Source organism: Lineus longissimus, chromosome 14 (assembly GCF_910592395.1).
Source record: "Lineus longissimus chromosome 14, tnLinLong1.2, whole genome shotgun sequence".
NCBI lineage: Eukaryota > Metazoa > Nemertea > Pilidiophora > Heteronemertea > Lineidae > Lineus > Lineus longissimus.
The window spans coordinates 15,277,172-15,291,383 of NC_088321.1; the positions used below are offsets into that span (position 1 = coordinate 15,277,172).

The 14,212-nt window shown below is 40.7% G+C and overlaps 2 protein-coding genes across 10 annotated transcripts in view; one reads left to right on the forward strand and one right to left on the reverse strand.

Annotated features, from left to right (window-relative positions):
• The window catches only part of LOC135498605 (MYCBP-associated protein-like), a 24,809-nt gene extending 12,808 nt beyond the window's left edge, over nt 1-12,001 (forward strand). For 7 of the 9 annotated variants that reach the window (XM_064788930.1, XM_064788924.1, XM_064788931.1 and 4 more), the window contains 10 exons: nt 100-224; nt 411-706; nt 1,035-1,222; nt 1,425-1,571; nt 2,840-3,078; nt 3,410-3,513; nt 5,767-5,784; nt 10,021-10,097; nt 10,370-10,573; nt 11,093-12,001. In XM_064788930.1, the coding sequence (XP_064645000.1) occupies nt 100-224; nt 411-706; nt 1,035-1,222; nt 1,425-1,571; nt 2,840-3,078; nt 3,410-3,513; nt 5,767-5,784; nt 10,021-10,097; nt 10,370-10,573; nt 11,093-11,194 (1,500 nt within the window). In that variant the 3' untranslated portion in view covers nt 11,195-12,001. Of the gene's footprint in view, nt 1-99; nt 225-410; nt 707-1,034; nt 1,223-1,424; nt 1,572-2,839; nt 3,079-3,409; nt 3,514-5,766; nt 5,785-7,417; nt 7,448-9,182; nt 9,811-10,020; nt 10,098-10,369; nt 10,574-11,092 lie in introns of those variants that run through there. The other 2 variants (XM_064788932.1, XM_064788925.1) reach the window with 2 other exon arrangements.
• A 273-nt stretch (nt 12,002-12,274) lies between these two features.
• LOC135498849 (RNA guanine-N7 methyltransferase activating subunit-like) lies at nt 12,275-14,096 on the reverse strand. The gene is made up of 3 exons (XM_064789346.1): nt 13,952-14,096; nt 13,227-13,425; nt 12,275-12,963 (listed from the first exon to the last, which is right to left on the reverse strand). Exons 1-3 carry the CDS (start codon nt 13,956-13,958, stop codon nt 12,648-12,650), a joined length of 522 nt encoding a protein of 173 aa, XP_064645416.1. The 5' UTR covers nt 13,959-14,096; the 3' UTR covers nt 12,275-12,647.
• Nucleotides 14,097-14,212: the final 116 nt, after the last annotated feature.

Sequence of the window (14,212 nt, forward strand, 5' to 3'; positions counted from 1 at the left end):
CCCAACCAAGACGGAAGTTGAATTGGCACAAAAATGGTTTGTTTTAGCAACAACTCAGTGACAACAATTTGACAACCTCCTTATCTTTTTTTCTGCCAGATTATGGATGACCTTGAAGTGATTGGGACAAACAACCCTTATGCTGAAGAGAACAAGGAGAATGACCCTCATCCAGAAATCGAGTCGGACAGGGGCTTGACGGAGATTGGAGATGAGGAAAATGAGTAAGTTTTATTTCATCCTTGAAACTCACAGATGCTGTCCCGAGTTGAGAGGTGTCTAAGTTACAGAGGAGAAATAAAAGTGAGAAAGTTTGACCCAACTGGTTAAGGGGCATTCTTTGTACCAATTGGCAACTTGAGTCAATTAGAAAGATAATCAAAATGACTTTCTGTTGTTTCCCGTTTCAGAGACCCCCTAAAAGACTATCCAGACGTCTACCCAACGCCGGTCTTCGGCCCCTCAATCCAGTTTGCTGGACAAGCGGCACGCTGGACCGGCGACTCACACAGTTTCGCGGGAGAATTGGGAATCGAGGCTCGAGTCACCTTCGAGGCATTTGCCGACAAACGCGTCACGTCATTCCTCGAAATCGTCAACGACGGGACGACGGCGATGTATTACGATTGGCAGAAGATTCCGAAGAGTAATCCGTTTGACGTCCCGAACCCTAAGGCGCAGAGGTTTTACTTCAACACTAGCAGTGGTAGGTTGAGAATTTCATTGATTTTTGAGAGTGTGTAGGCCTACTTTTCGAGAAGAGGCAGCAGAGCTCATGAACTTGCACGAATTTCTATACTTCAGTAGGACAGACAGAGCTGTCTGGTCTAAGCAGGCCTTGGTCTAAGCAATAAGGCGGTACTGGTGGTATCTGTTCTTACATCGAGGCCGTTTCCTGGAGCTTAAGTTCTGCCCCAGACCATCTGGTTTCGCCCCACATGTTAGCTCCGTCCTCCAGCCTGAATTTTGAGTACGATCCTCCCTATTCAGAGTCACTGGTTGACTATTTGATTAATTTCATTCTCTCTCACTAGGTGTCATTCTACCCGGAGACGCCATGCGATTCCCCTTCATCTTCAAATCGCCAAATGCGGGCGTCTTCACCGAGCAATGGAAATTCATGACCAAACCTGTTGTATGCGGTGGCGCGGCCCTGGTGGTGACTTTGAGAGGTGTAGCACTTCAAGAAGATAAGTTCAAGAAACAGAGGACTGAGATTGAGGTATGGAAATTACAACCTGCCACCCCTTTAAAGTCAAAATAGAATGTTCATTGTACTGTATTATGTATTCAAGTAGGCTTTCTCATGTTCTCATGGGGGGTGTGTATGTATTTTTGTCCTGGTTTCAGTCACAAGGCCTTGATAGTGAATCAGCAAATGATGCCGTTGGGGTGATTTTAACTTTTGACTTTCTATCTTGCAGCAAGAACTCGCCCAGAAACAAGCTGTTCAAGTGGTCGGACAGATTCTAGACGGACTCATTGACGGCATAAGGACGCCAGAGAGGTCACGCTCGCCGATCGATGCCTATATAACGGAGTCGGAGACCTTTGAGAGGAAAAATAGAGGGGTAAGTCTAAGCTAGTTAGCTCCAATGTGTAGCCATTTGGTGGTGAGTTACACCGCTAGTGTAGATACATTGCTAGTGTAGATACACTGCTAGTGTAGATACACTGCTAGTGTAGATACACTGTTAGTGTAGATACACTGCTAGTGTAGATACACTGCTAGTGTAGATACACTGCTAGTGTAGATACACTGCTAGTGTAGATACACTGCTAGTGTAGATACACTGCTAGTGTAGATACACTGCTAGTGTAGATACACTGCTAGTGTAGATACACTGTTAGTGTAGATACACTGCTAGTGTAGATACACTGCTAGTGTAGATACACTGCTAGTGTAGATACACTGCTAGTGTAGATACACTGCTAGTGTAGATACACTGCTAGTGTAGATACACTGCTAGTGTAGATACACTGCTAGTGTAGATACACTGCTAGTGTAGATACACTGCTAGTGTAGATACACTGCTAGTGTAGATACACTGCTAGTGTAGATACACTGCTAGTGTAGATACACTGCAAGTGTAGATACACTGCTAGTGTAGATACACTGCTAGTGTAGATACACTGCTAGTGTAGATACACTGCTAGTGTAGATACACTGCTAGTGTAGATACACTGCTAGTGTAGATACACTGCTAGTGTAGATACACTGCTAGTGTAGATACACTGCTAGTGTAGATACACTGCTAGTGTAGATACACTGCTAGTGTAGATACACTGTTAGTGTAGATACACTGCTAGTGTAGATACACTGTTAGTGTAGATACACTGCTAGTGTAGATACACTGCTAGTGTAGATACACTGCTAGTGTAGATACACTGTTAGTGTAGATACATTGCTTGTGTAGATACACTGCTAGTTTAGATTCATTGTTAGTTCGATGAATCTCAAGACCATAGTGCAGTCAGTCATTTGCTTTTACATTTGGCAGCTCAACCTTCTAGGGAGCAGATTGCCTGAGGTTGTGGAGCTCTCGAGCTGTTCGTAGCTCAACCTTCTAGGGAGCAGATTGCCTGGGGTTGTGGAGCTCTCGAGCTGTTCGTAGCTCAACCTTCTAGGGAGCAGATTGCCTGAGGTTGTGGAGCTCTCGAGCTGTTTGTAGCTCAACCTTCTAGGGAGCAGATTGCCTGACGTTGTGGAGCTCTCGAGCTGTTCGTAGCTCAACCTTCTAGGGAGCAGATTGCCTGAGGTTGTGGAGCTTTCAAGCTGTTCGTAGGGACCCAAGTCTCTCAAGTTTTCAACAACAGAAATGTTCATCTTTTCTTGCAGTTACATTTCCAACACCACCACATCAAAGACCTCAAAGCCCTCTACCTCGAGTTCTTCCCGGAGGAGGAGCATTCATGGCGAGAATGGGACTACTCCGTCGAAACTATCAAGGACATGGCGATGGAACTCGAGGAAGATAATGAGAAAAAGGAAGAGTTTTTACAACGGTTGAATATAGCAGTCGTTGGTCTGTCCTTCCCGCCATTTTCGCCAAGGCAGGAAAAAATGCATAAATGTGGGTTAGTATCATTGATGACATAGATGGGGCTCCTCCCATAGATCAGGGGGTGAGAGGACACCCTCTCCATAGCTCAGTGGCTGATGGGAGCCATTTTTCGGTGGGTGAAGGAACTCTCTCCCAATAGCTCAGTGGATAAGAGGTCTAAAATGCAATATAGCCCCATTTCAAACTTGGGAAGAACCCAATAATAATCAGCATTACTTTCAGCAAAGGAAAAAGTAGGTCAGCGCCTTCTCGATCCTCGAGTCTTTTTCTGTGATGTAGCACGAATTTCTCGTGATTGTCCAGATATGATGAAATGATTGTTAATCAAAATGTCCTCCTTTCAGCTATCAACTTCTTATCGATGCGCTTGACAATATGGTGGGGACGAGTATGATTATACGGTCGACGATGGGCCTACCTGATAAAGAGGATGACTTAGACGATCGTAGTAAGTATTGCCACCAAAAGGTGTTTATCGTGTTCATGAAAAATGAACACGTTGATAATGACTGGGTGTTAAAAAGAAGTCTGGGTACTTTTGAAATTGAATAATATTTTTATAAAGTGCTTCCTTTCGAAAAGTATTCTTGTAAACATTGCAGGAAACTGCAGTGGAAAAGATGGCTTTTTGAACAGTTTATTCAACTTTGAAACTACCAGTATTATTTTTTAACACCCTGTACTACTCTCCTTATTCATGTACAGTGGAACCTCCCTTTAGCAGACATCTCTCTAATGAGGACACCCTATCCATAAAGAACACTAGTTTCGGTTCTAAATTGGTTTTGTCCATTCGATGTTACCTCTCTAATCAGGACACCTCTGCATCAAGGACAGAGTCTGTCGGTCCCGGGGGTGTCCTTTATAAAGAGGTTCTACTGTACTTATAATCAGGACGTATGGATTCTCCGAAAACCTAGAAGTCACCAGCATATATTGGATTTGAATCAATCCACTTATTCAAATTTACCCTTTTCTTACTTTTGCCCTCTCTTACTTCTTACTCCAAAGATATTGCTCACTCTGATGGTTCTGCGGGATCAATCAGACCCCTGTCTAGTATGAGTGGACGTAGTTCCACATCGGGAGGTAACAGTTGTAAAACATATTTTCGTCGTTCAATACTCTGATTACAATATTCGAAGAGTTTTATTGCGAAATGCGCCATGCGCCATTTCCAACGTTTTAGAGATGACCATACCATGGCACTGTCCATATGAGGACTGATCTCTCCTCCAAATTTCAGAGCCTTCAGGGTAACTGGAAAACTTTCATGATCAAAAATGTCCAAACTTTCCAAATCATTTTCAGTTAAATTCAAAACTATGGACCAATTTTTCCCAAAATGGCAAAACCAGACTTATCTCATTTTGCAATGAAACTCATTATTTGTAGTCATTTCTTGTAAATGTTCTCTTTGAACGTTTTCATTTTGAAATGAGTTGATTTTCTATTTATTTCAAATTCAATAAGGTTACAAGTCAATTCAGTATGTTAATTTTCATTGTGTTTGAATTACTTTGATTACAGTTCAGTTTGACAATCAAATTCAATTTCGATTCGTTTCAATTCACAACTTTTCATTTGACAGCCATTGAAGAGACCCTTTCCACTGCTAGCCCCAGATCTCCCCAGAAACGCGATAGCCTAGCATCCATAAGCAGCTCCCCAAAGCGGGGGTCTGTAGATCTAGGTACCAGTAAGTTCTGAAATTTCGTTGCATGAAAAGTAACATTACCCAACCAGTACCTTAAAATGTAAGGTGAGCGGGTACAATTATGACTCTGGTTGATTTGTAGCCTGTGTGCATTATTGTGCATTGCATTATTTTCTGCACTGAAGGTACTACAATTGTACTGGGGCCGTTATTGTACCACTTTACCCTACTAGTTAGAATTCCCAAAGTTATGAACTCTGAAATATCCCCTCAGTTTCCGGATAGACGTAGATTCGGCAATCTCGAACCCAAACTATTGCGTAAATACTGTCTAGTTTTCATGATTCCTTCCAATCCTGTGTTACCTATTAGGTTTACGAAAACATACCCTCTCCCAGCCTCCGTCACACGGACAAATTCCTTGGTTGATTACAAAAACCCTGGAAATGTCACTGTCAACAAATACAGCTCCATTTCTACAAAACAATGGTACCTCTGAATTCCCCAAATACCAAATATGTCAGAATTTAACCAAGAATGAGAGTGACACGCTGTCTGGTTCAGATTTTGTCATACCTTTACTGTGTTCCTATCGTAGGTTTAGAAAAATATCGAAAATACCCCCCCTCCCCCGAGGTGAAAGCAAGATCCAATCATGTTTATTGCACTTGTAATTGTTGTCAAAGAAATTCGAAGGTCTGGTCGAATTTCTCAATTCCGTCTCAGTTTATAATCCCGTTTCATCATGAAGCGTAACCCCCCCCTTAGGAGCCACGAGTTTAGAGATACAGAGAGGCTCTACATTTTTGTGGTAGGTATTTGAAGGATTTTCACCCGAACAAAATAAAGTAAATTCTCTTTATTTCAGGTCATTCTAAATATGAGAACATCTTCCACAAATTCCTTTCCTTTGGCGCGTCACAATCTCAAACCCATCAAAATAGCATAAACTCTAATAAAATTGCAATCCAAAAACCTTACACAACAAAAAAAGTCAAGTTACAAGAAAAAAAAATTCTCATGAATTATGTTAATTTTTCACAGGAGGAACTTCCAAGTCAAGTAAGTTCATTAGCATTCGTAGCAGTGCTTGTTGTCCCCTTGTAACACCCCTTGTATGCCAGAATAGACTTGTCCATCAGTTCTATTATCCAAATGTTGGGTTGGGCCATTTTGGTTTTTTGGGGAACTCGACACCCTCTTTGTGTCAAAGTGGTCAACTCTGTCATAGAATGTTTATGTACACTTTGGGGCAAAGTGTTACTTTTGGATCATGCTTGATTTCTAAATCTCCGGGGTATACAGCACCTTTCAAAAGTAACATCCAGCCCCAAAACATGTCCATGTACATTCATGTACATTACTTTAGTGCTCCTGGTATTGGCTTGCATAAACAATGCAAGAGAGAGAAATCATTGGAGAATTCTGGCCATTGAAAAAACCAAGATGCTTGCCAGCGTATTTTGGCATTGAATTGTTTTTCGGCAAAAATTAATCGCAAGACTCCTCCTGTAGTTAGTGAAAAAAGTTTGTGGTGCTTTTGAAGCGGAAGTAATGCTTTCTGTTATCGATTGACTAACAGTTTTCAGTGTAAAACGATCAAGTTGTGTTTTCGATTTTTTTATTTGAAAATTTAATTCTCCTGCCCTTTATTAGAGTGTAACCCCGATACCTCTCCAGGAACAATGCATTCCGAATCTACTAACATTAGGTTATAGCATTTGCAGGAAACCAGTAGATGTGGAGAATTGGGTGGAACCCTTAGATACCCTCACCAGATGACAGTCCCCGCCCCCCCCCCCCCCCACTCACCCAAATACTGTTATAATGAGACTATGTTTGGTCACTAACATTGTTAAGGTGGAAGAACAGTCGAACCTCTCTCTTAAGGACACCTTTAGGACTGAGAATTGATAACCTTTATAGAGAGGTGTCCTCATTACAGAGGTGTCCACTTAGAGAGGTTCCACTGTGAATGATTTAATGATGATTGTTCTCTTAAATAAAGTGTTGAGTGAATTTTGTTGAAAAAATTGTGTTTAACTAATAAAAAGTGATCGAGCCTTATACAGTGTGTTTAAAAAAAAAGAAACCGAGATTAATTTCTTAGTTTCTTGGAGATGGCTGAATATTTTGGAAATCGGCAACCACCATTTATTACCGAAGATGTCCTCTTTCAAATGACACCAAGAAATCCAATTTACTGGCTTAGACGACTGAGCACGAAGCAGTTTAATCAATCATGTCAGAACTGGTCTTGCACACTGTATATGCTGCCATTCTCTTAGCTTGATATAGATAGGTATGGATGGTAGCAATCCATTGTTATCATTCATATAATGAAGCAGTATTGTACATTTCATGCGTGGGGGTCATTACAGAGTCGTTGTAGGTCTAGTTTAGCCATAGGTGTAATTTTAGTTAATAATTTATAGACTAGGTCCAACGCTGCTGTGAAAACTTTTCATGTGATAATTCATCTACTCTAGCTTCATCGATATAAGAACATTTCTAAATGTTCTACCGAGCCCTTAAAATGAGTACATGGTCTTATTCTTTGCCTATCAACATGGTCAATTTGGATAGAGAATTCCACAGCCAGTCATCTTCATCATCAAATCCCCATAAATTATATCAAGTATTCATTTCCGTGCCTCAGTTATTTGTAATTTGTAATTTGAAATTTTGTTTTTAGCGCCGACGCCACGTCAAGTTATCACTCCTCGTAAGAGACACAATTATGTTATGTTGTATGTTTGTGTCCTCGAGCAAGGAACATTCTCCACAGTTGATTAAGAAATGGCCAGAGACACCCCTGTATTTTAATTTTCATCAACTTTTTTACTCATGTGTGACTAACAGTACCAATTAAAGAAACTTATAATTTTAATCTGATATATTTGGTGGTATTATTACCATATATAGCTATACTGTGGTCCTTAAATTGGTTCCCGACATGCTTGTTTGGGTCTAAAACGACATTGGTTTTGGCCAAGTGCAAAGCAAGTGTGATTTTTGTAACAAAGGTATCGTCATCGACAGTGCTGCCTAGCTGCTAACTCCTTGCGCTATAGCTAATACTGTTGTCCTTTCATTTTCAACTCTCAGAAATGAAAAATGCCGTCTCTAAAAAACTGTGGAGAACGTTACATTATAGCACAATATGTCATGTTTACAGTCCTGCACCGATAGACATTCATTTGTTGTTGTCACATGTTTTACCTGCAGCTACACCCCGTCGAAATAGCGTTACGCCTCGTAAGACACTTCTGTTTGTCGACTACGTTTTACGTTTGTGTCCTTGGTCAAACTGCACTTTTCACCATTTTGCAAGAACCTTACTTTTGTTTTTGCGTGTCTGCACATTTCATGATTATTGCACGTTGCATGTGATCCTTCCAATAACCAGCTGGAGGAGTCGTTTGATAACCAGCTGGCAGAGTAAAATCTCATTATCATAATTTTGTGTCCTTTACAGAGTCATGGAGGTATCGTGACCCAATATCAGGCCACAATGGTTGGCTAGTTAACCAGCTGGATGAGTTGAATCTCATATGATAACCAGCTTGAAGAGTTAAATCTCATTATCATAACTTTTGTGTCCCTTTACAGTGTTAGGGTATGCTGAACCTTCGATAAAGTCACAAAAGGGGGAGCTGAACCCCAGGTTGGCCAAAAACGGTCGTAAGTCAAAAATGTGCATGGGTTCCAGGTCATTCTGAATACGGTAAATCGCCCACTTTATGAAAAATTGTTTAAGAAATACAAATATATTGGTAGATTTCTAAATTTTGGTTTTCCCATCAAAAGTTTTTTTTCACGAAACATGGTTATTTCTAACATCTGTGAAAACTCAATCTGTGGAAATTGGCCGGTTTATTTTGAAGGAATTGATAATATTTATACTAATTTGGGAAGGTGACTGTAGGGCTGGTCAACATGGCCGAGGTATTTTGTTCAAGGTTTGCACATTTGGTTTCCACTGATCCTGGTCTGCACATCTAATATCATGAAGCAACCATCCCTGTCAAGTAATCAGTATTTATGTATACAATGTTTAACATAAGTTCTGCACCCGACACCTAAATTGATTTCAAACGGTGCACCCCCATTAACCCTTCTGCACTTTCCCTGTTACAAGAAGTTATAAAGTTTCTTTCGATTCATGAAACTTATTTCTAAACCTACAATACAGAGAATTTTTGTCAGTGGAAAAATAGATTCATATCTCAAGTTATTTTGTGTAGTCAAGTTGAAATTATCGTATACAATTTGATAAACCTAAGCTCGATAATAACAACATTTTTACACACCAGTCAGTATAAATGAACCTTTACACCCCCAGTTTCTGGAATGGACTCTTCTAATGCTTTAGCTGGATAAGTCTATACAGGGAAATGGGGGTGAGAAAGTTAATCGCATCAACAAGATTATTTCATCCGCCTGATTTTCTGTTTCAGAAAATTCTCGATATCATGGTGAGCACCATCTGTTGGTCAATTCGCAAATAACCTGTAAAATGTCTCATTTTCTTAAAGGGAGGATATAGCCAAACGATCTGTTCAAGTCTTCACCTGCACATCTTTTTGAAAGTGTTTCAATGACAAAATAAACTTTGTCAATGACAAACTCCCCCCCCCTTACCCTCATAACATTCCCTCCTGGTTTTGACTTATTATCCAGTTATAAAGCAGCATAACTGTGAAATAATTATTGACATTTTATGAGGCGAACTTTTCAATTAAATTTCAACAGCAGAGGCGATGTTTTAGTCTACCGCCAGTTGAAAATGGGCAAATGCGCTCGTTTTTATCTTTGTAAACATTTCACGGTATGTCATAATATTCACATCCTCATCATAATCTTCCTTTTTCAGTGTGATAATCTTTTTGATAATTTTGTTTCATAACCAGTCCCTGGCATCTAATAATCAATTTCCTCACGCATTTTGATTTTTCATCTCTGAATATTGTCACGGTTCAGTTATGCTCATCCTGGGTTCCAGTTATCTACTGTTACTGGGGTTCATGTCAGAATTAAATTTAAGCAAAAAATTTCTCTGAAAAATTTTTCCCAGCTCTTCCCGACAAAATTTCAGGATAAAATTTTAGAATTTTTTCCAAATTTTGTTTGAAAATTTTGTTCCCATTTTTTTCTTGTTTATATATTGTAAGTGACCCGTCTTGAGATTTTTTGGCGATTTTACAAAATCGCAAAATACATCGGTTGAAATATATAATGCAGTTAAAAGCGTACATCTTTTTTCATGTGCAAATAATACTTTCTATTCCCCCCCAGGTGACCGGCGAGGGAAGGACAAAAAAGGGAAGGTAGACCCAAAGGCAGCAAAAGAAACAAAATCTAAAGGAAAGGAGGTAAACTTAAGCTCATCTTGAATTGAGGGCTGTCAGAGTGATACAGTAGAAACAACAGTGACTGTCACCCCTGAGGTCCCGGGTTCGATTCCCCGTCTGACCCTGTACACACATGATAGAGAGGGCAACTCTCTTTGACTGTGTAGGTTTCCTCTGGGGTCTCCGGTTTCCTCCAACATTACAATTGCCCAATATTGTTTATAGAGCAAATATAATGTCCTTTTTATGCTCTTATGCTCTTGACTCAACATCTTCTATCCCTTCTCTTCCAGCCTCCGAAGGGCACCCCAGGAAAAGGTTCTAAAACACCAGCTGCAGTCAAACCAGCCCCGAGTCGAGGACCAGTGACGACACCTTTAGGCAAAAGTGAACTGTTGACGGATCGGCCAGGAACGCCTGGTAGCGGCCTGGGCAGTCCTATACCTGACGAGGACAACACGCTAGAAAATAAATACAAGGAGACGTTATATTCTCAGGTTTGTTGGGTCTTTTTGACAGTTCCACATAGGGGGAGAGCAGCCTATAGTGGCCTCCATTTCTCCCCCAAAGTCCAGATGCTGAGAATGGATAACCGGTTGTAAGAGTTTTGTGGTCTTGACTTTGACTAATGTGTAGTTCTGCCACAGATCTTTTCAAGCCAGCTTCAGGCTGACTGCCTGCCATGTTCGGTCGACACAGATCATTGGGTGATATGAATAAAGACTAGCAAATGCTTTTATCTAAAACTCCATGTACATTTACACAAGGCCTTTCTGTACAAAATTGAAGTAAAAGCATTTGCTAGACTTTATTCATATCAGCCATTGACTTGGGTAGCTACTTTGATGTGGGTTCTCCCCTATCTGATGTAACTGAATGCGGCCCCTACCCAGATCTGTCCGAGAGGTGGCATCTTTTCCAACTGAATTCTGTCATCATCTCCTGAAAATCATCTTCATCTCAGTGATGATGACCTCATAGTATTATCTGATGTTTACATTCTTACTTATTTTCAGACCTACAACCTTTTGGCGACGGCAATCGATCACATGGCGCAGGTCTTTGACGAGATACAAAAAACAGAGGACCAACAGCGAATGGCAATGCTGATGCACTGACATAATTGACACTAGCGCCACCTATATGCTTGCCAGGAATTAGTGAATTATGTAAAGGACATTCGTGTGATGCAAAGTAACTTGGAATTCGACTGAAAAACGTGACCCGAATTATAACATTCTTGAATCCTACCCGGCAAAATATGCAAATGTTGGGCCGATATCTTGCAAGATTGATGTGAGCCTTACATCAACCTTTAGATATCAACTGGACTTTCGTGTGAAAATTGTCAGCCAGGCATCAAATGTCGGACATCAACCTGTGTGGAGACAGACTTCAGCATGTTTTTGCTCATGAAATTTTTGGCGCAATTTGTGCTCACAAGGTGATGATGTGCCGTGCCACCATATTGGATGAGAATCACGAGGCAGTATTCCTGGCAAAATGATGCCATGCTGTCAACGCTCACGATGAGTTTAAACCGCATGATTTGGTATACGACGCAGAGCTTTGTGCTGTTGCACTGATGAGGTCATAATTTTGCTACGAACAGCCTTGTGTTTACTGTCCAATGATGTCATCGATGTATTCGACTTTCAATTACTTTCCAAATGAAAGTGAAGTATGAAAATGGTCAAGTTTCAACGTAGAACTTGGAAATTAAGTCACGTTATATTCTAACAATACCGATATTTTGAAAATTCCATCCTTTAAAAGAATATTGTGAAAATTCCGTCCTTCTGTTCAAGAAATGTTCTTATAACTGATTTACAATGCGAAATTGTACAGTGATATACCGTCCATGAAATATGTTTGTAAAGTTATATGTATTTTATAAAGTTTAACATTAAACCGTTCTTCATGAACCTTGGAGTTCTGTTTATTGTCAAAGATTGGGAGGAGGTTCCCTGGACAGAAATTGTAACATGGTCACAAGTCTTCACAGCTTCGCATTGCAGTAGTGGCGTGTATCATGCATCCGCATTCCTTCGGCAACTTTGGTCAGTTGGGAGGACACAGATGTTTCCATCAGAAACAGCGGCCGCGGCGTCCCTGTCAACAGCCTCTTCTTATCTCATGCAACACAGCTTCCTTGTCTTGTTATCAACGGGAAATGAACAAAGATGGAACACACGATATATTTGAAATGTACTTCTGTATTCAGTAAACTGCCTTCATTATAAATCACTTGAACATGTTGAACAATGCATTTAGATCGATCTATAAAACTGAAATTGAAACTAATTGTTTAACCCCCACCCTCTCTACCATGGTAATATTTCTGTACTCGTACCTCATACAGTGTCCTTGGGAGTTAGGAATGTATTTCAACAGCACTAAACTAAGGGTGATCATATTAGATTAGGTCACTGGAAAAAATTTCGGACCATTTCAGCTGAATCCAAAATCGGACCGCCTTGAAAATAATACAAGATTTTTCCTATTGCCTAATGGCATCAAAACATTCTGGCGTCCTTTGGTCAAAGTGTCACAAATGTTATTCAAAAAATTTTAATAATCCTCCGGCCTGATCCCACCGATCATACCCCTCTCATCGTTCCTCCTCCGCCTGTCATCTCTGTATCTGTTGTCGCGATATCCATCTTGTCGTTCGTAGCTCCTGTCACGATAACCTTGACCCTGATAGGGACCTTGGTAGTAACCTTGATAGTGACCTTGATAGTAACCTTGACCTTGATAGTAGTAACCTTGACCTTGGTCTCTGTAACCCCAATTGTCCCAACCACCTTGATCTCTGTAACCTCTGTTGTCCCTGTAGTTGTCACGTCGATCATATCTGTTTCCCCCGCGGTTCCCTCTATTGCCCCTGAAATGAAACCGTCTACAGTTGAACACCTCCCTAAGCAAACACCTCTCTATCTGTATTGTGTTCTCCACGGCTGATTTCTTGCCAAGTGCTGTGACCATACTTTAACACTATATAGACATTCTCATTGCCACCATGGTATATTCTTAAGAAAAAATCACAAGGACAGTCACCCCATCCTTGGAACAGGTGTGAGGGGAGGAGAATGTGACTAACCTGGTATTCGATTGAGACGTACAGTATAGTCAATTTGAAATACAAACCTTGAGTAATCATTATGTCGCTTAGGCCGCGAGTACCAGTTATCGACAACAGGTGGCGGGGGCGTTGGTGAGTTCAAGTACGCTGTGTATTCTTCATCGTCTTCTGTGTACCTCGTCTTGGCCATTTCATCTAGCTCTTCGGCTGTCGGAGAGAGGTGGGTCTTGGCACCGGAATCGGGGACTTCTGCTGTTGCCATGGCTAGAATGATGAAGAGATGGATGATTGAAACAAACATCAACATGTTCATGAGTAACCAATGGAGTGAGTATAAGGTATCCGTTGAAGGTGAGGGAACAGCAACATCACAACTCATGGTGCCATTGCCACATTTTTACTAGAAAAATTGAGGTAAAAACTCATGAAGCAGATTGAGACACTACCAGATGAACACGTCAATGGTGGTTGGTAAACACAGACATATGAAAGACAACAAAGTTAAAGTGACTGAAAGAATGGCGACATAAAACTACAGATTGTACACAAAAGTGACACTGAACATGAACATAATATTATTAAACTAAGTTGGGGATGTTGCGGATAACGAATAAACATTTCAATGCTGTGTGACTAACAAAATTGTAGTTGTAGTTCTTTCGGATACTGGCGAAATAAGGATGCACACAGGGTTGCATACACATTACACACAGGCGTGAATGGTGACAAAAGTTGGGGATAGCATTTCTCACGAATAACACAAGCTTTTGTTCAGAAGTTTTAAACATACCTTCCATCTACTTTGATGAGTCGTAAAGGTTGTATATATTTAAAAAATAAAGAGCAGAATTGGAGATTTTGGGCGATTTGGGCGATTTTTGTAATCTATTTTCACTTCATGGGCGCAGACATCTTGAAAAATACCCACGATCCGATAACCAGCTGGCAGAGGCTGTTTGGTCTCACTAGCCGGTGCGGAGGCCAGGCAGGACCGCAATATACAATATTGGTTCTAGTTCTTCGATTTGCCGCTAGGGTTCCGTCGTTGGAT